Genomic DNA, 24,583 nt, shown 5'->3' with positions numbered 1-24,583 from the left:
ATGCCTGTATGAGGTGAATGCATGTCGGCAATTGGTGAGTTCAATTGGGATGGGGGGATAAGTGCATGGAAACGGCAGGATTGTCGTGAGCAATTGAACGTTAGTGGTTGTTTTGAGTGATCCTTGATATCCCGGTGAGGTTGGCCATTCATTCGCCATTGGTTGACGTGAGTTGTAATCCAGAAACTGTTGAACTTTGTTCAGGCTTGGGCTTCGCGGTTATCAAGTGGCGTTGTGATGGAAGAGGCTTCGTTCAAGTGAAACGTTGACGGTGTTGAAGGCCAGATTGGGGATCCGAGGCTGTTCTCGTGGACAATAGATTGAAGGTTATTCGTGTCGGACTGTTTGAGTGCTGTCAAAGCTTCGGTGAGGGATCCTTCGAAGTGATAGTGATTATGTACGGGATGGCTTGCCCGACAAACGATACCATCAAACGTGATAATAACTGGCCGTTACTATCAGTAAACCAATTCGCCTCACCTAGCTATAAGCAATCGCATAAAGATAGATTTTCTCCCTCGAGATTCATGCATATTTTGATATGATATTTCAATCATACACTTGATATTACTCTAGATATTATTTGAATAACCAATGTAATAATTGTACTTGATATAAATATTGATGATTGCGATAGTCTTATAAGACGACAACACTTCGGTGGATAACAAACCTCTCACTTTTCGCCCTTGACTACTGTTTCCTCCACATCGCCTGCTATATCCTCAGGCTTATACTTGCCAAACTTGCGAAGCGCAATACCCTCATTAAACATACGATCAATTTGCTCAAGTGACTTCCCCTTACACTCAGGAACGCAAAACACCACAAAAACAATAGCCAACGCAAGAATCCCAGCAAAGACAAACCCAACCTTGGATCCCAGGCCACCGTACTGATCGTACAGCATATAAGGAATGCTGAAGCTAACAAGAAAATTGGCTGCCACGTTGACGATGGAGGCTGTTCGCTGCGATGCGTCACGGAGACGGAGAGCTGGAATCTCGGTCGTGATGACATAGTTGAGTGGTGCAAATGCAAACGTGAAGCCGGAGCCGAAGAGCGTGAGCATGGCTACGATGCCGGATTTGACGCCGAATGAGGGGTTTGGTACTGTTCCTAGGGCGCCCATCGTTATGATTGCTGCGAACATCCATCCTGCACTAGTCAATAATAGAGGGCTACATAAATTAGCAATATTCTCAACCTTGTGAAGAAGACTTACCGTCGTCCAGCTCGATCAACAAGGTACAGACCAGCAAACGCAGAACAGAGGTTGACGATGGCATTGACAATAGTCATGGTAAACGGATTAACGGTTCCAATGTCGCGGATAAAAATAGCTCCATATGTAGAGGCAAACGCTTGACCGGTGGCTTGCTGGAAAAAGTTTATGGCGACAACGATGGCTGTTCGTTTGAGGTTCTTTCCTTGGAATAGCTCAAAGTAGTTTCCCTGCTCTGGTTCATGTTCCAACGCATATTGGAGCGTGGCGAATTGCTCGTCGATTTCGGCTTCGGTTTGTTTTCCTTCTCGGAGTTTGCCGAGGGCTGCTCGTGCTTCTTCGGTTCGATCTTTGGTGAGTAACCATCGTGGAGACTATTTGGTTAGTTGATGAGTTCAAGTGGATGATGTGGTAGATGTACCTCTGGAATGAAGAAGATGGCGCACATGACAAAGACTGGAACGATAAAGAAGAGGCCGAAGGGGATACGGAATGAGAGGTTGCCGGATAGAGTGCTTGTGCCTCTGCAGACACACGCGACAATGAGAGTACCAGACTGATGAATGTTAGATGGTGAGAAAAATGTAGGAAGAAACTTTACCATCAAGCTGAACTGGTACGAGCCAACAGCAAATCCACGAATTTCGCGAGGCATAATCTCGGATTGGTAAACAGGGACGACAGCGAGTTCCATACCAATATAGATATCTGGTGTATCGTCAGTTAACATCACTAATAACAGAGCCAGGGCGTACTTACAGTTGAGGATTCTGGTGGCCATGATCTGATCCTTGGTGACAGAAGTCACAGCCATAACAGCAGGCACCAAAGCCCAAGCACTCATACCAAACATACACCATCGTCTCCCCCAGCGCTCACTGACAAGACTGCCAATGATAACACCAGCACCGAAACCGATATAGTTTAAACTGTTGAACAGGGACAGCCACGAAGGAGGGATACTGTACTTGCCAGCGTCGGCATCCCATTCGCCGAATTGGGTCTGGAATGCTTCCATGGCTTGGGTGTTGTTGTAGGCTGCATTGTCGAAACCGTAGTTGAACGTCGAGACGGCTATGACTGCGAATGCTATGCCGAGATGACGATTGAAGTGTTTTAGAATTCTGTTGTTGGACAACATTGTTGCGTTGGAGAGGAGTTGATGTCTGGACAATTGAGGCTGGGGTGATGCTAGATATACCCAGTCAGTAACATCCTCCCCCGCAAAATTTGAGTATCACGAGCTACGCCAAACAACAAGGTAAATACGTTCGAGATCATGGTCTTGGCTTGACTTCTCCTGATTTTCCCCACGGATGAAAAACTAAGGTTCTGGGGTATGTGGAGTAACGTTGGTTAGTGCATCCCGGACTCGGAAGTCGGGGGGAATTGATGCCGCGAGTTAAGGTCTTGGTCTAAAGTTCTTTCTCCTCTTTCTCCGCCCGACTTCCATTCTTCTGAAGACGCGACAACACAATGCCTGATCAGAGAACCCGTACCCGCATCGGCAAAACATCCGGGATATGTGCTCAATGTCGGAACCGCAAGGTATGCCTACACTTAATTCTCCATCGAACCATAGTCTGATTGGTATCCAGGTAGCATGCGATGGAGACCCTCGAGGCTGTGAGAATTGCAAACGGCTCAAGTTTACATGCTCTCTACTGTCGTCTGACGGAACCCTCGAAATACTGGAGAGAAGACGAGTATCGCGAGCGTGTATTCGTTGCAAGGATCGAAAATTAAAGTGTTCTGGTAAAAGACCGACATGTTCGAGATGTTTGGATCGGGGCATTGAGTGCCACTATCCGACAACACCAGCGTCGAGGCAATCGCATCAGGCCGAAACGTCGGACTCCTCCGGCTTTGTATCCCCTGTCGGAGACTCAAGAGCCGTCGGAAATGGCAACACACCAACTCAAGCTCGTGTACAGGCTACCGAATCATCCGCATCATTGCCGATGCCTCAACAATTACTACAGTATGCTTCCCCCAAGCTTCATGAATGCAATCTTATTCAAATCAGGAACAAACAAACAGTCAAACAACATATCGACGCCTACTTTGATCTCGTCCACCCAATCCCATGCTACGGGTTCCTCCATCGAGCAACACTTCTCCAATCATGGTCCAAGAATGAAATCAACCCATGTCTTTTGCTAGCAATATGCGGCATAACATCTCGCTTCATAGACCCAAGCAATCGCAACACAGGAAGAAAATGGATTCAAGATGCAGAGTCTCGTCTCCTGCAGAAACTCGCCCATCCACAAATATCAGATGTAGAAGCTTGGCTTCTTGTTACGCTGGATCATTACCTTTCTCAACGCGTTAGTAAAATGCTTGTGGCTATGGCTCTGACTTCTAGACTTGCTCATATTTTAAGACTTAATCATGAGGATCCTCGACTGGGATTTCTGGTACAAGAGCGTAGACGAAGGTTGATGTGGGCTATTTATATCATGGACTCGCTGTACTCGAGTGGAAAGGCGGAATTCACGGCTTGTACTCCTGAGACTCTCCATATCAGACTGCCGTGTAACGAAAAGTCGTTTTCCATGGATCTGCCAGTTACCACTGAACCACTTCACCAACCTTCACAGTCTGATACAGCAGGTATAGGCCTCCTGGGCTACTGCATCCGAGTGCTAGACATTCGCAATCGCGTACAAAGGTACCAACATTGTATCTTTTTAGGCGTACAAGCTGACTTTATAGACTTACTCTTACGATTACCAACCACCGAAAACCGATAGAAGAATGTCTTCTCGCTGTTGAGTCCATTGAAAACGAACTACGCCAATTTTCTGCTTCGTTGCCAGCTCGCTATCACCTAGACAGAACATCATTCTCACTCCGCGCATTCTCACCCTCACGTACACCATTCCTAATGCTGCATGCATGGTATCACCAAACGCACTGCGATCTTTTCCGCTTCACCATCCCCGGATTCCGCGAAGGCCTTCCCGCGTCGGAGATCCTAAATCTGTCACCCGAGTTCACAGCGTCTTGTCGGGAAAAGTGTCTCTCCCACGCTATTTCCGTTTCAAAAATCCTTGAAATTCCAAAACTTGTGGGAAGTTCTGAACTCATCAGCGATCCGTCAATGGCGATGTGTGCATTTCACTCTGCGAGAATTATATCAAGACTTGGACAGTATCCTATGGGTAATATGCCACAGATGGACTTGGTAGCCAGACTGACTGCCTGTTCGGAAGCGTTGGGAGAACAAGCTACGATCTTGCCCACGACAGCGATATTATTGAAGGGTATAAATGATTTGTTGAATGATGCGCAGAGGAATAGAGATGGACCATCGATCTGGGATGAGGAAGAATCAGAAAGCAACAGATTTTCAAGACCGCAAGTTAGAGAGGTCTTTTCCAAGCACAGTGTTACAGACGTTGTTCAGAATTTGAACTTTCAAGAAGAACAAGATGGTATATCGGAAGCTGATGTAACATTCTCCAACTCGTCTGTGGCGGCTACCTCGGACTTTGTTCCCGTCAACGTTACGTCCGGGGTCATGGAATCAGAGGTAACCGACTTTGACGGGTATTTTGGAGATGTAGAGCCTCAAGACAGTCTCTGGGCCATCGGACTTCACAGCCAGTATGGATCTGGGCAACCGGATGTGTTTATGGACTCGTTTTGGCCTCTGGACTGGACCATGCCAGATGTGGATACGTTTTAAAGATACGGGTGTACTTGTTTCAACGATACTAAAACTGCAATTATATACGCTGCGATGATTCATGCTCCGCTCCAATACATGTCCTGCTCTACAACAAAGCTAGCTTTCGAACTTCCGCTCGAACTCACAACAGAAGCCATATATGTCCCCGCTTCACACAACCAACTATCCGCCATCTCATCCCACACCGCGGTGCTGTATTTGTCTAGCGTCATAGTAACCGGGGACACCTGATCCGGATCAAGAAACACCTTATGAAAACCGACTAGTGTTCGAACAGGCCGTAGGAATCTCGACTTTTTGCCCGACTTGGTTTCGTCAAAGGAGACGTAGAGCATGAGCACCTCAGCACCAGTCACACAGCCTGTATTCTTGACGTCGACTCGTATATCACTGTCTGTTATTCGGATATTGGATGTAGAGAAGGTAGTATAGCTAAGTCCGTGGCTTGGAAGTGTTAGTAAATGAATGGGAATCGGGGAGATGACTTACCCAAACGGAAAAGCTACTTCGATATCCCGAGCTTCAAACCAGCGGTGCCCAACGAATACATCTTCAGCATAGTAGATCCTACCATTATCACTACCGAAACTCAAAAAGGTTGGTCCGTCTTGGAGTCGGCTTGGAAAAGTCATTGGAAGCTTTCCACTCGGATTGACTTTGCCAAATATGACATCCGCGACGGCATTGCCCGCCTCGTTCCCGCCATACCAACTGTGAAGGATAGTCTTGGCTTGATGGCGCCATGGCATCGCGATAGGATTCCCAGCTTGAGTTATCACAATGGCGTTGGGCTGGGCTTCTAAGACGGCTGATACGAGGTCGTCGACGTGAGGTGGTAAGGACATTGACTCTCGGTCTTTGCCCTCTTTTTCTAAATCTGCATTGAGACCGACGACGACGAATGTGTGTTTACACTTTTTTGCTGCTGCGACTGCTCGTTTGATACCCTCGGCTGGTTCGAATTTGAGACAGCCACCAAGACGACAGGCTCCTCCAGGGATCGGGATGAATGAGCCTCCACTCGTCCTTGATGTCGACGCACTACCGGATTCGACTCGTAGGTGATAGCTCTGGTCTGACTTCATCTTGTACGTCCCACGTACTTCTGTAGACCCATGCCCAAAGAACATCCCACCGTGGGTCTGCGTTGTCTCGTTATCAATAACAAGATTGTCGTTGATGTACAATTTTGAGATGCCATAGCTGGCAAGGCTAAATTCATATAATCCATCAATCTCGGGTTTGAAGTTGGCTTTCATTGACATGTAAAATGTTTCGCCTTGGTCTGGGTGGTTGTAGTCCATGAGCTGGTAAGTCGTATCCGGTATGGTTTGTTGATCGAAAGGCTTTCTGCCCTGAACAGATTCCGGTTCGTTGAAGAAAGAGATGGAAACACCTCGATTGCCGTCTTCGTCGGTGACATGATCTTCAGTAAAGCATGGAGGCAAAACGTGTCCAGAAACGCCAGGCTCAAAGTGGACTTTTGCATTCGGGGGTAATTGGTCTCGAATACCTTGAAAGACCGAGCTTGTATAGTATGGCCGGAGGTTGGCACTCCCTCCACCACAGGTACTGGGAAGCTTGGCGTTTGCTCCTATTATAGCTACATCGTCGCAATCTTCAGCTTGAAGTGGCAGGATGTTACTTGAGTTCTTGAGAAGGACGACACTTTCAGTAGCTAGGCGTCTGTTGAGAGCTCGATCATCTGGCGAGTCTCGAGTCGTCTCTTTTGTCGATACTCGTGCTGCTGCCACGTTGTTGACCAGTTCGAGAACCTTTCTTGCTCGATCGTCTATTGTCTTTCTACTCACCTTTCCCGAGACAACTGCTACTATAGCTTTGTCGGCACGATGTCTGGAAGGGCCAGGCATTTCGATATCAACACCGGCGTTGAGAGCATCAGTACAGCCATATGTACCGTACCTAGTTTCGTTAGTTGACCATCAGAATCAGGATAATATTCTTACCAATCACTCATTACCAGCCCATCGTAACACCATTCCCCTCGCAAAATATCTTGCAAAAGTTTCCTGCTCTCAGAAACATGAACTCCATTGACTTTATTGTATGAAGACATGACGACCTTTGGCTTGGCATCTCGCACCGCCATCTGAAAAGGTTTGAGATAAACTTCCCGCAGTGCCCTTTCTGACATGCAGATATCGGTTGACATCTTGGCTGTTTCTTGATCGTTGGCGACAAAATGCTTCAACGCTGCCGCTGTACCTCGGCTTTGCACTCCCTTGATGATAGCCGTAGCCAACACTCCACTCAGATGAGGATCTTCAGAGAAACTCTCGAATCCGCGACCGTTGAGAGGGCCTCGAACAAGGTTGACTGTCGGACCTAGCCATACATGGGCGCCTTTTGCTTCGCATTCTCTTGAGAGAAGCTGACCTGCTGCGTAGAGAAGTTCTGGGTTCCATGTTCCACCGAGGCCAGTTCCGCAGGGTATGCATAGTGCTGGTACTGGATTGAAGAATCGACCTCCACGAGCACCATTGGGACCGTCGGTGCATTTGATAGAAGAGATTCCATGAGAGGGTATAGCGGCAGAATGCCAAAAGTCGGAGCCTCGTGATTGTCAGTGGAGTAAGAAATGCTCAAGACTTTGGAAACGAACCTGATAGAAGGGATATCTTTTCGGCAAGAGTGAGAGATGCGAGCGTTGACTCAACGTCGATGGTTGGTCTTTGGTGGATATGCATATCGGGAGTTGTTAGACTTTGAAGATTCATGGAGACTCCAGCTAAAACAAATTGGTCAACAAATCTAGGCTATAAAGGAAGTGAGCAATGGACACTAGTTTACCCTGGAATTCCCCCTGGACCAAATTTGGCACGATGAGGCGAATGAACTGGTGGGTCCTCTCTCTCGGATGTCGGGCGGAGTTGATGTGCGGATGGTGTCGCGTGAGATCTCTCAACAAGCACAAGCAGGTGGGTCGAAGAAGAGGAGACTTGGTTAAGGGTATCATAAAGATTAGAATAGTTTAACCTAAACTTAGTGCCTAAGTACATGTGAGTCATTTTGTCAACAGAGTTCTGTTTCCTGTCGGACCCCTGACAAGGTCTCCGTCACCCTCTGGTTCTCCACCATGGTTCAGCTGAGTAGTCGTAAAAGTCGAAGCTCTCGAAACAAGTCATCATGTCTACCAAGTAGTGCCATTGAACGGGACGAAAGAAGGTCTCTGCTTTGGGAAGTTCTTGACTATAGACACCTCGTGTATTCCATCCGGCGCAGCTGGTATTTCGTGTCCAGGCGTCATCAAATTGAGAGACCACATAACCAGAAGAATGCAAACAATACGAATCTGAGGTGTCGTAATGTTTGAGTATCCTGGTATTCTGCCCAGCCACCTAGTCTTTTCGCTCGATGCACTTTCTTGGAGGATCATCTTGACAATATGAGCTGTTGAGTCAGCTACTGCGTGACAGATCCATAGGAAGATCGGCACAATGACAATCAGAGTCCGCCATCGATCGCCCAAAAGTGTACCGTCACCGAAAAGACCGTCCACGATGAGGATTCCATTGTTGTCGGCTGAAAGAAGGATGTGAGTTTGGAGAATGTATGTTTCGAGATAGCAGCGGCCCAGCCAAGCCATGGCTTTGGAATGATGGTTTCGCGACCATGTTGAGACGTTGCGCAGAGCAAGGAATGCCAGGATCGGAATGGCAGAGAGGTAGGGATGCCATTTCTCATAAGCATCGTTACCAAGAGTTGTAGCGACAGACAGATAATGGAAGATGGCGAGTAGACCCCCCGAAGCAAGAATCATGCGAAGACCCCGATGAATGGAGACTTTGGCATTCTTCATCTCGCGGTGTGCAATAGCAGCCAGCATGCCGATGTACACAATGAACGCGTTCATTGCGAGATGGTGTTGCCACTCCCTGTCGTTCCACTGTATCTTGAAGATCGTTTTCAGTAGGTGTAAGGTCCAGCGTGTGAATGGCGTTGAGAGTAGTATGGTTGACACGAGCATACAGGACATACAAATCTTGACTAACAAGAACTGTCCATCATCGTTGCGCTTCCCATTGATTGACATGGTCGCATACACAACAAGAAACCAGAAGGATAGAAGTGGCGAGATATAATAAAACATATAATCGGTATCCATGAAGTAGGCCAGGAAGCATGGCAGGATATTCAATCGGAGAAGGGTTGCCGCGACATGGTTGAAAGAGAAGTCGTCCTTGCTCATGTGGTAGAGGGTATGTCCGTAGCCTACTTGGAAGAGATAGCCACAAACGCAGAGATAGAACAAGGTGTCGATTGAACTGTCCTTGGCTCCAGTCCAGTGGTATGTCAAGATAAGGCATTGCATCCACCCCTTCCACTCATCCATCTGATCTCGCGACAGGAAGGATTGGTTTGTTGAGTCCTGAAAAGAATCCGATTGTGTCAGAAAAGGCTGGTCTGCTGAATCTCGAACAGAATCTGATCGCGACCGCAAAGGCAAGTCTTTGTCAAAGTGTTTCGAGCTTGAGTCCTCAACGGAATCGGATCGTCTGATCGTAAAGATGAAAACTGCGATCCAGGTGAGAGAAAGTGTGACAAAGTCCTTCATCTGCCAGAGCTTACTTCCCTTGGCCATCATCTGCGTTCGGTCGGCGTAGTAGCACATAAGCAACGCCAACACAAAGCAACCAGCTCTCATGTTGAACATTCTCCAGCGAGGCTCATCACGCGGGCGCGCGGCAACGAGATTCAAACCCTCACACAATATGCAGACCATCAAGTACATGATACCCAAGTAGACGACCGCAAGCTGCGTAAATGGTTTGATGCCGTAGTCGGTACAGCAAGTGCGCGAGTAGGGATAAGACTTCATTCTGTCGAGCTTGGCGTTGCATCGCATGTTGAAGAGGATGTCGGCTCGTAACTGGGCGACGTGGAACTTGACGTGGAAGCCAGTTTTGAGAGGGTCTTTCCATATTCTGTCCTGGCCAACAACAAGTCCTGGGATCGACCACATGAGAGGGATGCTCATTTTGTCCTCGTTATCGTGAAGCCACTGCTGTATCTCAATAACTTCATCGGCTCTTCGACTTCGGTCCTTCTTCCTAACAGGTTCATCGCCCAAGTACCGAGGTCCCGCGGGTGGAGCGTAGAGGATCTGGTTCCCAAAACCGTCGTAGGGATCCATGGGGGCCGTAAAGGGGTCGTGTTCTGGAGTATTGTCGCCGATCAAGTTGTTCAGGCTCATCACATGGTTCTTGTAAAGTTCGAAACGATCTTCCCAAGGATCTGTCGCATTCTCTCCAAGATTCGTTATGACATCCGGATGGCTGAACCACGCCCCCGCCGAGATATAGATCAATGCAGGACCTTTCTGCTTTCTAATGGCGGGGACATTTGTCTTTTCGTCTGTGTACATGGCGATATTCTGCACGAATTGTTCTTTACCGTGGATATCTAGCCACACATTGGTTATGCGCTCAATCTTTTGGCCGCGGTAGGTTATGTTGAAAGGCTTCATTTGGGGTAAACTCTTTTCCAAGTGGTCCTTGTCGAACTGCTTTCTGTCAAGCTGCGCAATGTCAGTTCTAATCCAGGATATCCTCCACGTCTACTTACCATAGCGGCCATCGCACGGCTAACGTGTCGTGAGGTCGAGTCTCCCGAGACAACTATGCTCCTTCCTTCCATACATCTTCGAATGTCTTCCGATTCATATCGACTGAGCATGCACCCGTCGGGTTGCCATTGATGGAAAGGGTCTCGATTCCCTTGCTCGTCCTGCACTGGATCTATCCAACGGCCGGTATTCTGGAGGGCCCGACATCGGTACGGATCATTCCCGGGAAAGAGAGTTTTGAAAGTGACGGCCACCAAGAAGAGCGTTGCAAAAGAGGTGGCGAAGATCCTCGCCCAGGGCTGATGCATGCTGGCAGTCGTGCAAGAACAAGCTGATGCTCGGCCCAAGGTGGGAGAAAGACGAAATAAATAATTTGAACGAAGGCTTGCTTGTTGCGTCGAGACCACGAAAGGCCTCTCAATAGGGGCGCACTTAAAGAGTGAGACATTTTGGAAAGATAGCCTCCAGTAGCATCGGCATCTTTGGTTCCCAATTCGCTCGTGTTTACAGTCCAACCCCTAAAAGTTTGGAGCTGCAATAAATGCACCCCTGCTAGTAAATCGAACTATTGACAAACTTTCAGGGGATCTGTAGTGGCTCACGTTTTAGCGCATGCCCTAAACTCGGCGTGCCAGAATACCCGGGGTGGCTCACGGGGTGGCTCACGTTTGGCGGGGGGGCTCACGTTTAGCGCGTACCCTATACGTGGCGTGCCGAGTGCCCCGGCGTCGTTAACCTCGATTTGACTGCATTTCGGGCAAGTTTTGATACAAGTAAAACAGAATCTGGTTCTCGGAATCAAGTTGCGTTGGCACGAAAATGTTCAAAGTGCGATTATTTGGACATGAAAGGCAAGCAGAGTGGACATGCAGAAGCTCAAGGCCACGAACACGGGAAGGAAGAATCAAAGAAGTGAATACGGAAACGAATGAAAGATAGAACAAGCACGGAAGTTCAGTAGGTATCAGAGAGAACAAGCGCAATTTGATTCAGCCCTTCAATTTATTAACGTGAGCTACTACCAATATTCAATTTACGTTCATCCAGCTGCCCGAATTGATTGGGATAACTTCGGGCGTTGTTGGATGGGGTCGTTTCAAGTAGCCCACGTTGCACGTGGCTGGTAAGCCTTCGAACGCTGAACCGTCTTTTGAACGTTTTTGCATCTAAGTGATACTCTTCTTCGGCGTATCAGCGATGCTAGATGCAAATTTGTAAGTGTCTGTGGCTCGGTAACGCACCTTGATGTAGCTCGATGATTGTCGCGGGCCATGTTCATGATGAGAATGGCGTAATTTAGTGGTTGTGGCGATCCGGGGCGCTGCGAGGTCCCCACGTGGCAGCCTGGTCCCTGAATGTCCAGCACACTTGGGTGCCTTAACAGTTCCTGTGGGCACTGTAACGGAGCAGCGCCAGCCCCAATTCTGGTCCCACCTTTAACGTTATTGTTCGGAGACCGAAGACGATTCACTCCAATTATCGATGTAAGCAGCATCGTCAAATTATCCATATCACTGTGGTGGAAGGGTGAATGATTATACTCAGGCCATTATTTTATGAGAAGCATAAGATGAATCATTGTAATATGTGGTAGGTCAATTGACGTCCATTCGTTTACACTCCCACACGGCGGTTGAGCAAAGGCGGTGGCAGAATGATCACTCTGTTGGTGTTTGATGCCATTAGTGATTGTCAGCTGGCTGCAATGTCAATCTTGAACACTCAAATTGTTCAGTATCTATGCCATCGAGAGTGTCAAGACCTCTATCAGAGCCATTGAACCATTTGAAGTTGGAATATTCGATCACATGATTGAATTGCAGGTAAAAAATAGTTCGCTGAACCAATTTGTGATTTTGCAACTGTCAGTGCAAATCTTCAAACTGCTGGCAAACATCGCACTGCCCACTAGAATTCAGTAATCCGATGCCTGAACGCCGAAAGCATGGAGAACAAAATGTTCATTCACCTTATCACTACTGTGTTCTAACAATTTCTGTTGCCTACCTGCCACACACGCCATCTACAGCGACGCCAGACTTTGGAACGAGCTTCTTGTGATACCCTTAGCTATGGAAGTCTTACTTTTTCTTTAACCTACCTATCTGGCTATGGAGTCTAGTTTAGTTGATGCGAAAATGTGCAAACTGCAATAATTCAGTGAACATGGAAGGCAAACACAGAGTGGAAGCAAACAGTTGATAGACGTGTGAAGAAACAGTTTGGAAAGATGAGCGCCGAGATACTCAATCAATAGAACACCTCAAAAGTTCGGGAAGCTTCGATCAAGACTACCTACTACTTAGGGACCTAGGTAGCTCATTGAATAGGTAGGTACCGCTTGTTTGATGAAAGCGGATGAGTCTCTTGCCATTAGCCAAGGTGAAATTTAAACAAAATAAATTAGTCATCTTACGCAAACTTAGGCCAGCAATTAGGCTACTTTTATTTAAGTAGTCTAAGCCTTAGGAGATGATTCTTCTGTTACCCACCTGGTATCATCTCAGGCATTTCATTTCTCCCTCAGGCAACGGATAAACCAACTACCCGACTGCATTCAGTAGATATCCAGGCATCAGGCATCCATCTTCAACCATTTTTCTCTTTCTTTCATCTTTCATCTTTCATCGCTATCTACGTCGCCCAAGACCCGGTGAGACCCATCACTCTCTCATCCAATACGTAACTAACTCCTCCTAGTACATCAAGATGAACGAAGAAGCTATTCGTCAAATGGAGGCGAGCCTTGCTGCCTTGGAGAAGAATATTGCTGCCATGGAAAAGAACATTGCAGATGCGCAACGCGAAGCAGCCGCGATGCGACAAATTCTCAACAACACCACAGGTTCTCGTACAGCGATGGACAAGGCGCTCGATGACATGCTGGCTCAAGTTGAGAAGGGCCGCCAGGCACGGGACGGGACTTCCCACCTAGGCGACCGTTAAGCCGCACTCCGCCATCTTCCTGGAACGCATAGCTGGGTCATCTTCAAACGGTATCATTGTCGTTCACCGGGTTACAGGCCCTTCTAGTTTCGTTGGCCGAAACCTTAGAAGGCAGTATGCAGGATAGGCGACATAAAACACAATACAATGTTGTACTCTACTCCGGCAGTTTTCGATCTCGATCATGTGATTATTTGTAATTGCAAGAAATATTACGCCTTCGATAATGTGATTTCTAGTTATGAAAAGATCCAGCCGTCAATGTTGTTTTGTGTAGCTGCTCTTCGGAAAAGGGCTTTGGTCACTCCAGAAGCATGATATCAATGTCCAGCTCCCTTCTTTCAACATTCTCACCTGCCTCGAACATGTCTCTGAGGATGACAGGGAGAGAGTTGAACAGTACTTCAGCAAACTACACCTTGGTATAGGGCTGGTGTCTGGTCCTCCTGGAACCGGAAAGTCCTACCTTGCCGCGATTCTAGTCGTACTCATGTGCTTCAACGATTCGATCCAGTAAGTATATGTGGCCGCAACATCCAACGGCGCGACCGACAAACATTCTCGACCGCATAGACAACATGGCTCAGGACGTTACTCAGAAACTACAAGGCGATATCAAGCAACTCATGGTACTAAGAGGATACAGTCTCAGCATCGAAGGCGACAACTGCACCCAGGCTCTGCTCAGAAGGCATTTTAAGGCGGATACGATCTGGGACACATCTCCCTGGCGACACAGACTCTCCCTGTGCTGGTGGACATTGCGCGCGATGGGGGCCAAGGGAGTACCGCCACTGACTTTGGACGACAATGCCGAACTATGGGAGCTTCACCAGAGTTTGAACAACCTCATCATCTCACCTCGAAGCGACTCCGACCTGTTCAAGTTCCGACAACTTATGGAACTTGCTCTAGGCATCGAGCCCTCTCAATCCTACACACGACTATTGACCGAGCATGCGCATCGAAGGGTTCTGAGCAAGTTGATGGGGCTTGTGGTTGATTGTGCCAATGTTGTTGCGACCACCCGAGCACGTCGGATTTCTGGCTCTACAAACACTTCAACGACACCAAGGTTCGAGGCGTTTTGTTTGATGAAGCAGCTACGTTGTTCTGCTCGGATACCCTACTGGTTTACGGCCATACTCCTCGGCCGCCGATGATTGCGATCGGGGTCCCAAACAGCTTGCTCCCAATCCTGGAACCGCCTTTGAGCCGCGCCAGGCACGGTAGACACGGCGGTCGCGTGATTACCAGTCGAGATCTCATTCCCACCAATCGTTTCGCTCAACTTGCACAAATCTCATGGCTCTCGTGGTTCATTCATCTCGGATGGCCGGTGTTCCATCTGTACACTCAACATCGCATGGCAGAAGGACCGTTCGACCTTTCCCCTAACACTGTCTATCAAAGCCTCAAGCCTCAATTCAAGTACATTCACCTGTGCAAGTCTATCAACTTCAGCCTTGGTCTGGAAATTGAAGATTATCTGAAGACCGACTATCGCATCCCTTCCGGCGACACATTACAACCAGTGTTCTTCCATTGTCAAAACCATCGATACCATGAATGGAAAAACAGTCTTTTCAGCCTCAATCCACGCCAAGCTGATGTGATCGCGCGGTTTCTTGTGAAGATGATCGTCACATTGGACCTGCCCCTCCAAAGACATTGTCGTTTTGACCCCATACCGAGCGGACAGGGGCAATTGGAAGAAGGCTACGAAAGGAAAATGTCCTCAACGACATCAAATTCTCTACTTTCAACAGATTCCAGGGTCAGGAAGTCCAGATTGTGGTTCCGGCCATGTGTGTCGACGCGGAGACTGGGCCTTTGTTCGTCGCAGACGAGCGCGGTCTCAACTTCGCATTGTAGTATTCCTGGTCTGTAATAATCCCCTTCAATGAGAATAGTCCTGTGCTCCATTTCTCAACAAATCAATCGCCTCCGCCCCCTCCACATACCCCCCATTGCGTAGTACAACCCCCCCAGTAGATGTTTGACCAACAAACCTGCGTCCCCTTTATTCTGTTAGTATATGCATACAAGTGGAGAGACATGACTTACGCTTCGTTGGACCCATTCCAACGCTGAGCTTCGAGGGTACTTTTGAGATAAGACAGGCCACGGTGGAGGAGGTTCATGTCTATGTTGGCCAGGACCTCAGCCAACATCAAGCCAGGCTCGTTTGCTGGCAGGTCGTTACCAGACTCCTCGACATCGTTGCCAGACTCTTCGACATCCCCGAGACGCTGTCGGATGGCGGCTGCTTCGCGCTTTGCCAAAGAGACAACCTCGGCCAACTTCGAGGCAAAAGGGACGATCCCAATGTCACAAAGTTCCTTCAACAATGCAGTTGGGCGGTCTCGTGCCCAAACGACAACCTCCTCCAAGGCCAAAAGATCCATCTCCGTTTCACTAATTTCCTCCTCGACATCGCCATGCTCTGTATCGTTTCGCTCAGGGCTGTGAGAGCGCTCGCCTGGGATGTTCATATCTCCTTCAGGAGGCATTCTCGACGGATGTCTTGTTTTGTGAAAATTAAAGAAAAAATAAATGAATCAATAAGGCGTGGACAGTAGTATTCCGAATTTTGAGTTTGGTTGCTCGAAATCCAGTGTTTGTGTTTGTACAGAAATTGCCGAGGAATCTGAGAGCGAAATTGGAGAGAGCAGTGGTGGCGGAGCAAGCCTAGAAAGTGCAAACCGAAATTTCACCTCGTCGTCAACAACTTCAATTTTTACCGATTCCAAAAATCTTCAAACATCGAGGTCTGAATCGCGTCAAACATTTGCTTCATCTACTAATGTTTCTTCGCAAGGCGATCGCATGATTTGTTTCCAGCGCCAAGACATCATTGTCACCTCCAAACATAATCGCCCAAGCATCCAAACGAGCCCGCTACCAAGCTTGACCACTTCCACGTCAACTATTCACACTCAGCCCGAGTTTGAGTCCCCAACTCTACGTAGACTCTACTGGTGAGAGCAGCAAGCAAGTCCATCGTCAAATAAGACCTTTTGGCAAATTGCGACCGTCGGAGTCAGCATACTGGCTTGGTTAGAGCCGGAGAGCACACACGCAAGCACACCCTCGAACCTTTGATGCTTCAGGATTGCTAAATGAGCTGGATTGAAGCAGCGCCTACTGAGACAACATGCCTGGGTGCGACGGATACCGAGGAGAATGCAGGGTCTTGATCTCGCAAGATCTGGTATGGCTCTTCCTTCGCCGCGCATTTGACCTGTCACTGAGACTCTATAGGCCACACCAGCGTGCTCAGCTTTCGACCCGTGAGTGACCCGGTATGACTCTTATTGAGAATTGAGGCTAATCCATTGCGACGCTCAGAGGGACAGGTGCCGATTGAGACGACTCACCCCCGATGCGACCGCTGCCGACGGGATTGCTGAACGCTCAGCTTGCAAGCGATTTGGTAGAACTCTTGTCGAGTCATGAGCCCGTTACACCTTGGCCCCTTGCAGAAACAACTATACCGACAAGGATGAAGGAGGTTTGGCCGACCAGTCATTCAATATGGCTCCTGTCCCGCGGTGCATTCGACTTGCTCTGAAGCCAACCTGCGATCAAACTGAGACCCAGACTCGACTCACTCCAGCGATCTGGTATGGTTCTCGACGTGTAGCTGTACGTGAGAGCTAGTAGGGAGATGGTCTCACTGTATTCTGGCCTGGCCAACTCCAGCGCTTGGGATCAACCGCATCAGACATATGGTGAGTATTGATGGCGATTGAACGTTGGTCGTCAGCCTCCTGCGCTTCAGTTCAGCTGCTCCGCCGACTTTCCAATAGGGTTGACGCTTCATAAACCATTAGCTGACATAACGTTACCGCGAGAAACCGTCGAACCTTGTTCGATCTTGGACTTTTCATAGTTGTCAAGTGGCGTTGTGGTGGAAGGGACCTGGTCAAGTGAGACGTTGACGTTGAAAGCAAGATTCGGGAGCCAGGGCTGTTGTTCTCGTGGACAAGACTTCACAAGCTGTTCGTTTCGGACGGTTGACTAAAGGCGGTACCACTTAACGCTGGCAATGCCTCGGGCGCGGGACTTTTTGAAGCTACAGGGATCATTGACGGGATATTCGTTGCGCCTGTATGACAGTTGGCGATAATTGAGTAACAGTAGTCCAATGACTATCGCTACAGTTCATATTGGATCAATTAATATAGGTCGCAAAATGACACTTTAGAATGCAGAATCCAATTTAGTATTCTCAGTATTAACTCCTACTGTTGTGGACAGCCCCAAGCCCCCTCGATGATCACAACAACCGTCCAACCAACAATCCTTTCGTGACTTCATCTCGCTGTGGGAATGCGTTTCTGTCGGATGGATGGAGAACTTGGTCCGTTAGTATAAGCCTACGACTGGACAGGCATGACTTACAAAATATGGATGGCCAGTGTCCTAAAGATACACAAGATCCACCACACCATCCAACCCAAGATCCACCTCTATGGGACCCTCGCGAAAAGGAAAGCCAGGCCAGCGAGTGCTTGGGACTTGACGGCTACCATTGTTGACATCGTTCGTGGCAGGGCCACTGTCGGTGGTAGTGGTGGTGGTGGTATTGGTATTGGTAGTAGTTGTAGTGCTGCCAGTAGTGGTGTTGGTGGTGATAGTAGTGGTAGTGATGGTGGTGGTGGTGATGGTGTTGTTCACCGCATTCTCGCCTTGTGAGGCCATCGCAATCTTCGATGTCGTTGTAGATATTCTGATTTGTTTGCGAATAAAAAGATAAGAGGGAGCGTGTTCGGCAGTGTTTGGTTGAAAGAGAGAATATGTGTGCGTCGTTGAAGTTGTTGAGATCACTGCGCGAAGGGAGGTGGAGTATTGTCTAGCTCCACTGTGACATTTTTATTATCGAGGTTTTATTACTGATGTTTCTTTTACAGTCTTTCATGACAGGATATTTTTATTACAGAGTTTGCTTTCCATCGACGAATGACCTTCTGAAGGTTGTTCACAGTGGCTGCGATGGAGGTTATCGACAGTAGTAATGTTAGTGTCTTGGAAATTCGGCTCTCACCTTTCAACATCAATTCTTCAACCTATGCCATTCCGCCACCATGATGGTTCACATGTCTGTCAATGTTGGCATTAGACAGATAAGAGTTGAAGCACCGTGATACAGTATAGCTTGCAACGCCTATATCATCCAATGTGAAGCAAAGACGTGCTCGTCGAGCATGCATTGCATTCCTCACAGAGCAAAACTGCCAGTACTATATCCATGATACTTCCAGGTTGTGTTAAATGAACATCAAGTCAAGTCGAACCCGTGTCCCGTGGTCTTCAGTGTGTCATAAATCGTCTCCCCTGGTTCTGAGACGATACAACATTGTATTGTTCCAGTTTGTTCATATCAACAATGTCAAGACTTACACCCAAGTCTCAGACATAAAGGAACAGGGCATGTTTGCTTACTTGACGCGAGGATAATGGTGATTTCCTTCGCCAACTTTGCGAGTGCACAGCTATCAGTGCAAAGGGCCGGCAGCCAGTCGTTAGCCCACCTTCCGCAAATGCCGACCTTAGTCACAGGTAATCACAAATTCCTTCCAAAGATTTCCACAACAATCTCATTTCACACTTTTTCCTGCTGAAGCGCTTGCCAAACAACAACACCAAGTTCCTACACTCTACACAAACATTAACGATCGCGATGGCCTCACAAAGCGAGAACTCGGCAAACGCCATCCTGGATCCGGTGCCACAAACCGATTCCCCTCGTCGAGCTCCAGCTCCAGCTCCTGGTGCTGCTCCTGTTTCGCCTTCAACTGCTCTTCCTGCCGCCCCCCAAGACCACGCCACGGTCATGTCTGACTACTGAGCGAGGGAACGCGCCAGAATTGAGGCTGCCGGAGGGAGGGAACGCGCCCTCGCTGCAAAGAGGCATTGGGAGAGGACTGTCCTGTACAGTGAATCGACGGATCGGAACCCTCCAGAGGCCAGGATGAGCCTCGACATGCCCGGACCAGTTCAGGCTCCGGCTCCGGCTCCTGCCTTGGACAGCCACGGCACCTATCGCTCAGTCTCGATCTTTGTCCCTGAACTGGGCCCCGAAGCACAGAACGCCTTCAGCAGTGTCGCTTTTCCTCCTGGTACTTCAGCTGCCGACTTTGTCCCTGTCTTTATCCCTCGATCGGCGTTCGGAACACTGAACTACTCTGGCGGCACTCCTCCTCCTCCTGTTCCAGTTCCAGTTCCAGCTCCAGCTCCCACTCCTTCTGCCGCTGCTCGCCCTGGCGTCCGAACCGCCGGCCTATCTGGTCCTGGCTCTGTCGGCCGCAATCGTGGCCTTGGCAATTTTCGCGGTCGTGGCTATATTGGCAGTCGTGGAGACAGAGGGGGAGGCTTTCGGGGAGGAGTCAATAGGAACCAGAGAACTGACAATTCCGCCAACGCCCCCCGAATCTCAGCCGCCGGATCTATCGATCGTGATACCGGTAGAGGACCCTCGGCCTTGACCTGCGCGAGTCGCAACCCGGAAGACAATGCAGCAGCCGCGCACCAGGTCATGCGCAACACTGGGGCGAGGCGATACACATCGGTCACTCGAGGTGTCCCAGAGGGGGTCCGCGCACTTGCCCAAAGAAGGCAATGGCTCAGAAGCGTCATGTTCAGTGACTCAGATGAGCCTAATCGTCGAGCAGTCGACGATCTCATGAACCTCGACACTCATGAATCCCGGGCTACCGACGCGAGGGATCCCTGTGTCGCAAATGTCGATGTCCCTCAAGAGCGGGCTACCGCTGATGAGGCGAAAGAGGATAGCGCCTAATCTTGCAGAATCACTCGGCGACACAAAGCATCACCCCCGGTCATTATCGGATCACAGACGTCTTTGCCTACCCGCGGCGACTGTACCGCCTACCAAGGAGACGGAATCCTTGTGGTGACAACCACAAACGCCTACGCAGTGAGCAATACTCAGCTTTGCCTGACAGAATTTGCGCTGACTGATCAGCATCGCTGATATCCTTTTCACAAACTATATCCACATGCTCTCGTTGGGAATGTCGAAATCCACAACAACGCTTTTCTTCAGCTTTCCATCGACTACAAGAACAAACGAACCCTCCAGAAGGATTCTACGTACGTCTCTACCCTTGAGGAGGCTATTGTAAGTCAAGCGTCTTCACTACTATACAGATACTAACGCTTCCAAGTCAGCCCCGGGTTTCTGTCAATCCTCTTGCAGCTGTAGCTCCGGTTATGTCTCAGGTCACAGCTCAGCCTCAAGCGCCTGTCAATCCTCCCGCAGCTTCAGCTCCAGTTGCAGGTCCACTGTCAGTACATTCGTCCGTCCAAGCCTACTCCCGATATCAGGCGCCTTCATCTGAAGCATCATCGAGATTGAAGCCAATCGCGGCATGAAGACCGGTTTCGAAAACGAGAATTTCATGGAAGGATAAGGGCGATAGAAGATTGTTGCCTGCCGGGTCTGATCATTGAGGAAGCTCAAACTGCATCGAATGGGATAATACAGACGCGAAATACAACACTGATCCACACTCTGAATTGACGTTGCACTACTCAAATGAATTGTTTTGACATGATCATACCGAAAATCGCTGAGTTACTTTCAGACATGGACGGATAGCTAACATTCCTCGAGTTGAGGCAGAACACTCCGAAAACGATCGCTATCACTTGGCAAGGTCCCTCACCCAGGGCTTCAACAGCACGGTCGAGACAACAATTCGATACTACAGCGATCAGTCCACGAGCTCAACAGCCTCGACTCCCATACCCTTCTGTCATTCAACGTAGCCAAGACTCCGGGATCATGACACCACTTGGCAGCTATTGTGTGATGAGAACGGGCCAGATCTGACCAAGGCTCTATGCATTTGGGACCATGACACGAGAACCGGAACGACGCCCGGGTTGACGACACTGATAGGCGACATTATACCAGCTATGCCGCCATTCGTTTACAGTGAAAGTGCCTTTAGTGTCAGTCGAAGTAGGTGCCTGCGATATAGACTCGTGTGGCAGCTGGTAACCGGTGAGTTGTGGGAGGCTACTTATCAGAGGCCGAGTTTCTCCAGAACGTCCTTGACTTGCAATCCCTTCAGCATTATTCTCTGAACACCATGGTCCGCCGCGGAGCCTCCTCAATCACGATCGGATTCGACTTTCAGTCACAGCATCAAATCGCAGCGGCCGACATCAGACAATCTCATCGCAAAGGCGACATCACTTTCCAAACTCTCGCTACAATCGCCCATGGACTACAACAAGCCTGCAGGTATTGACTCATGGACTATTTGTTACTTGCGGAGCTGATAGTTACTTTAGGCAACGATAGCCTTGCGGAAGACCAAACCTCGAGAACAACAACCTAGTTCACTCCTACGCCGCCGACACAATGACTAAGAACGTCTCGACCTTTGTACTCGGATTTGAAGCTAAATGGTTTCTACAGCTCAACGCATATCGATAAAAGAGCCCTCGACTCGCAAGCGACCCGATACGACTCTCATCCAATGCTTAGATCATCCTATTTCATGGACCGAGAGACAAGTGCCGACCGAGACCACTTCCCTGCGATGCGACCGTACGAGAATGCTGCGGTCAACACGACACAACCCCTCCTTTTCCACGGATTTGACCCCCAGCCTCACTATCCAGACCTTATTGACGAGACTTCTGGGTTGTCGTTCTGGTACGATTCGTGCTACGACTTTGGGCATTCTATCGTGGCGCCTGGGAAACGAATGCCGATTGAGACGGCGCAATCATGAGATGATTGGCGTCGATGATATTGCCGAGCCTCCGACTTGCAAGCAACTTGGAATACCTCTTGTTGAGCCTTGGGACCGTCACATCCTTATGCTATTGATGACAACACCTTACTAATGAAGATGAAGGGTCTTTCATACGCCGGCGACCCGCTGCGCCTCTTGTCTCCCGGTGTACTCGATCTGCTCCAACATCACCCTGACCTGACCGACGAACTTGAGCCTTACATCGACTCAATCAGCGACCTAGTGTAACTCTCCTTCCATCGCGCATTCGACCTGCTATTGAGCCCATCCGACAATGACCCGTCTCTCGTGCCGTCCACACGAACCCATCAAGGGCTCTAGAGACGAGGCGCTATGGTCGCCAAATGATTCTCTACGCCAACTGGGCTTGATGTCGTAAGTCAGGTCAATTGTCCAGCTTTCCAGTTCACTGACTGCCCGGCGCAGCCATTAATGGATCGAAACACCATCTCAGCCCTATCATGTCGTTGACGATTCACAATACACCAATCTTTGGGGCCCAACTAAGCCTCAAAATGACGTACAAAGTTATCGGCAGTTGGACATCCGACGGCATTCAATTGCGCCGCTTGTTATCGGACGAATAAACATCCCGGTTCTTAGTCGGTAATTCATGTCGCATTCGGTACGAGCGCACAGGGGTGAGACGGGGCTGTGCGCCCGAAACGCAATTGAAGCATGTGATGAGACACAGACGAGTTTGAGAGATGAAACTGGCTTTTGGTATATAAAGAGTCGACAGGTATCAATTGAAACGAATCCTTCAACAGAAACAATCACAGCAATCATGGCACCTATTCCAAAGACTCAAGGGACTATTCACGATGACTCGACTTCAATTGGGAGACGTTTTGTTGACCTCGCCAAGGTTTGTGCAGGGTAACCAACCACTTGAGCATCAACTAACGAGTTAGTTCCTCTCATCATTGAAAGGCGATCTAGACCTCGCGAATGTTACTGCTCCCCCATTCTTCCTCGCTCCATCATCAGTCGTCGAAAATCCTGGAAGCTGGGCACAGCGACCATGCCTCTTTACAGCTCCAACGAAAGAACTCGACCCAGCAAAGCGGAGTCTCTCAGTCCTTCAATTGTTCCTCGCCGGTCTTCGGAGTCAACTCTATGTCGCTGGTGCACCCAACGTCAGCATCAAGAAGCCTCTCAACGCATTTCTTGGCGAGATATTCCTGGCGTCCTGGAGTGAGAATGACAGCGATACGAGATTAGTCGTCGAACAAGTCAGCCATCATCCACCGATTACCGCCATGCATATCGCCAGTGAGAAACATGGCATCCGAGCAGATGGGTATGGACGAGTCGAGATGACATTTAACGGGAACATCAACATCAAACAAATGGGCCATGCGGTGATACATCTTGACAGATTCGACGAGGATTATCTGGTCCCACTCACCGATGTCACTGTCCGTGGATTCATGTCCGCTTGTCTTTATCCCGAGATTACCGGCACATACACCATCAATTCGAGCTCTGGGTATGTTTCTGAGATTGACTTCTCGGGAGCCGGGTTCTTCCGAGGGAAGAAAAACTCTTTTGAGGCGAAAGTCTATCACCAAGACCAGCCCAAGAAGATCTGCTACAGGATTTCTGGAGTCTGGAGCGAGGGCTGGAAGATCACCGATGGGAACGGCAAGCTGGTGGGAACACACAGTGTCGAGCCAGAGACCTCGTCAATGGACATCAGATCGCTGGAGGAGCAGGACCCACGAGAGTCAAGACGAGCATGGGAAGATGTCATAGCGTCTCTTGAACAAGGAAACTATCGCGACGCATCGGCAGCTAAACACAAGGTCGAAGAAGCACAAAGACAAAAGAGAAAAGAGGAGAAGGCGTCAGGAAAGACATGGCAGCCCGCTTTGTTCAGGAATAGTCCTGGAAATGAGCATGAAGTATTCCATCGGTTGGCCAAGGGGACCAAGTGGCAACTTTATGACCAAGAGACTAGAGGAGTTTGGACAATTGACGAGGAGAGTTTGCGTCAGATGGAATAGACGCTTTACTGTTAGAAATAGATACCCAATATTGCATGTTCCTTCCACTTCGTGTCATGAATCAATTTGAAGTGCCCTTGGGATATTAGAAGGATTGACCCCAAAGGCTTAAGAGACAAAGTTGGTCATGTTGTGCCGGCTTAGACGAGCTTTTAGACTATTTTATTCTGGTAGTCTAAGACTTAGATCACATTTCTACTATTACTCACCCAAATGCATATGCCAACTAGGTCAGTGCCCATCGTGAGCCTAGCAGCAGTTGTTGACGAGGATGTCGCATCTGGAGTGCCATGGAGCAGGCAGTCGGCAGGAAGTGGGGCT

The 24,583-nt window shown here is 49.0% G+C and overlaps 11 protein-coding genes across 11 annotated transcripts; 6 read left to right on the top strand and 5 right to left on the bottom strand.

The window, feature by feature from the left end:
• Positions 1-676: 676 nt before the first annotated feature.
• On the bottom strand, positions 677-2,366 carry FIESC28_06768 (uncharacterized protein; the record flags this gene model as incomplete). The annotated part of the gene is made up of 5 exons (XM_031160911.1): positions 677-1,181; positions 1,226-1,599; positions 1,647-1,781; positions 1,827-1,933; positions 1,985-2,366. 5 exons carry the CDS (start codon positions 2,364-2,366, stop codon positions 677-679), a joined length of 1,503 nt encoding a protein of 500 aa, XP_031015020.1.
• A 1,749-nt stretch (positions 2,367-4,115) lies between these two features.
• On the top strand, positions 4,116-4,919 carry FIESC28_06767 (uncharacterized protein; the record flags this gene model as incomplete). The annotated part of the gene is made up of 1 exon (XM_031160910.1): positions 4,116-4,919. The coding sequence occupies one exon, from the start codon at positions 4,116-4,118 to the stop codon at positions 4,917-4,919; it is 804 nt and encodes a 267-aa protein (XP_031015019.1).
• Positions 4,920-4,978: 59 nt separating this feature from the next.
• FIESC28_06766 (uncharacterized protein) lies at positions 4,979-7,630 on the bottom strand (the record flags this gene model as incomplete). The annotated part of the gene is made up of 5 exons (XM_031160909.1): positions 4,979-5,002; positions 5,048-5,366; positions 5,412-6,845; positions 6,890-7,496; positions 7,546-7,630. 5 exons carry the CDS (start codon positions 7,628-7,630, stop codon positions 4,979-4,981), a joined length of 2,469 nt encoding a protein of 822 aa, XP_031015018.1.
• Positions 7,631-8,073: 443 nt separating this feature from the next.
• On the bottom strand, positions 8,074-10,511 carry FIESC28_06765 (uncharacterized protein; the record flags this gene model as incomplete). The annotated part of the gene is made up of 2 exons (XM_031160908.1): positions 8,074-10,461; positions 10,509-10,511. 2 exons carry the CDS (start codon positions 10,509-10,511, stop codon positions 8,074-8,076), a joined length of 2,391 nt encoding a protein of 796 aa, XP_031015017.1.
• Positions 10,512-13,218: 2,707 nt separating this feature from the next.
• Positions 13,219-13,455, top strand: FIESC28_06764 (uncharacterized protein; the record flags this gene model as incomplete). Its single annotated transcript, XM_031160907.1, has 1 exon — positions 13,219-13,455. One exon carries the CDS (start codon positions 13,219-13,221, stop codon positions 13,453-13,455), a length of 237 nt encoding a protein of 78 aa, XP_031015016.1.
• Positions 13,456-14,033: 578 nt separating this feature from the next.
• Positions 14,034-15,330, top strand: FIESC28_06763 (uncharacterized protein; the record flags this gene model as incomplete). Its single annotated transcript, XM_031160906.1, has 2 exons — positions 14,034-14,530; positions 15,225-15,330. The coding sequence occupies 2 exons, from the start codon at positions 14,034-14,036 to the stop codon at positions 15,328-15,330; spliced, it is 603 nt and encodes a 200-aa protein (XP_031015015.1).
• A 188-nt stretch (positions 15,331-15,518) lies between these two features.
• On the bottom strand, positions 15,519-15,968 carry FIESC28_06762 (uncharacterized protein; the record flags this gene model as incomplete). The annotated part of the gene is made up of 1 exon (XM_031160905.1): positions 15,519-15,968. The coding sequence occupies one exon, from the start codon at positions 15,966-15,968 to the stop codon at positions 15,519-15,521; it is 450 nt and encodes a 149-aa protein (XP_031015014.1).
• A 1,915-nt stretch (positions 15,969-17,883) lies between these two features.
• FIESC28_06761 (uncharacterized protein) lies at positions 17,884-18,162 on the bottom strand (the record flags this gene model as incomplete). Its single annotated transcript, XM_031160904.1, has 1 exon — positions 17,884-18,162. One exon carries the CDS (start codon positions 18,160-18,162, stop codon positions 17,884-17,886), a length of 279 nt encoding a protein of 92 aa, XP_031015013.1.
• A 979-nt stretch (positions 18,163-19,141) lies between these two features.
• Positions 19,142-20,260, top strand: FIESC28_06760 (uncharacterized protein; the record flags this gene model as incomplete). Its single annotated transcript, XM_031160903.1, has 2 exons — positions 19,142-19,296; positions 19,399-20,260. The coding sequence occupies 2 exons, from the start codon at positions 19,142-19,144 to the stop codon at positions 20,258-20,260; spliced, it is 1,017 nt and encodes a 338-aa protein (XP_031015012.1).
• Positions 20,261-21,578: 1,318 nt separating this feature from the next.
• On the top strand, positions 21,579-22,229 carry FIESC28_06759 (uncharacterized protein; the record flags this gene model as incomplete). Its single annotated transcript, XM_031160902.1, has 2 exons — positions 21,579-21,733; positions 21,911-22,229. The coding sequence occupies 2 exons, from the start codon at positions 21,579-21,581 to the stop codon at positions 22,227-22,229; spliced, it is 474 nt and encodes a 157-aa protein (XP_031015011.1).
• An 811-nt stretch (positions 22,230-23,040) lies between these two features.
• FIESC28_06758 (uncharacterized protein) lies at positions 23,041-24,262 on the top strand (the record flags this gene model as incomplete). Its single annotated transcript, XM_031160901.1, has 2 exons — positions 23,041-23,121; positions 23,168-24,262. The coding sequence occupies 2 exons, from the start codon at positions 23,041-23,043 to the stop codon at positions 24,260-24,262; spliced, it is 1,176 nt and encodes a 391-aa protein (XP_031015010.1).
• Between the last annotated feature and the right edge of the window lie 321 nt (positions 24,263-24,583).

Source organism: Fusarium coffeatum (genome assembly GCF_003316985.1).
Source record: "Fusarium coffeatum strain FIESC_28 chromosome Unknown BRIP53273_contig_144, whole genome shotgun sequence".
NCBI classification, from domain to species: Eukaryota; Fungi; Ascomycota; class Sordariomycetes; order Hypocreales; family Nectriaceae; genus Fusarium; species Fusarium coffeatum.
This window is presented reverse-complemented; position numbering and strand designations above follow the sequence as displayed.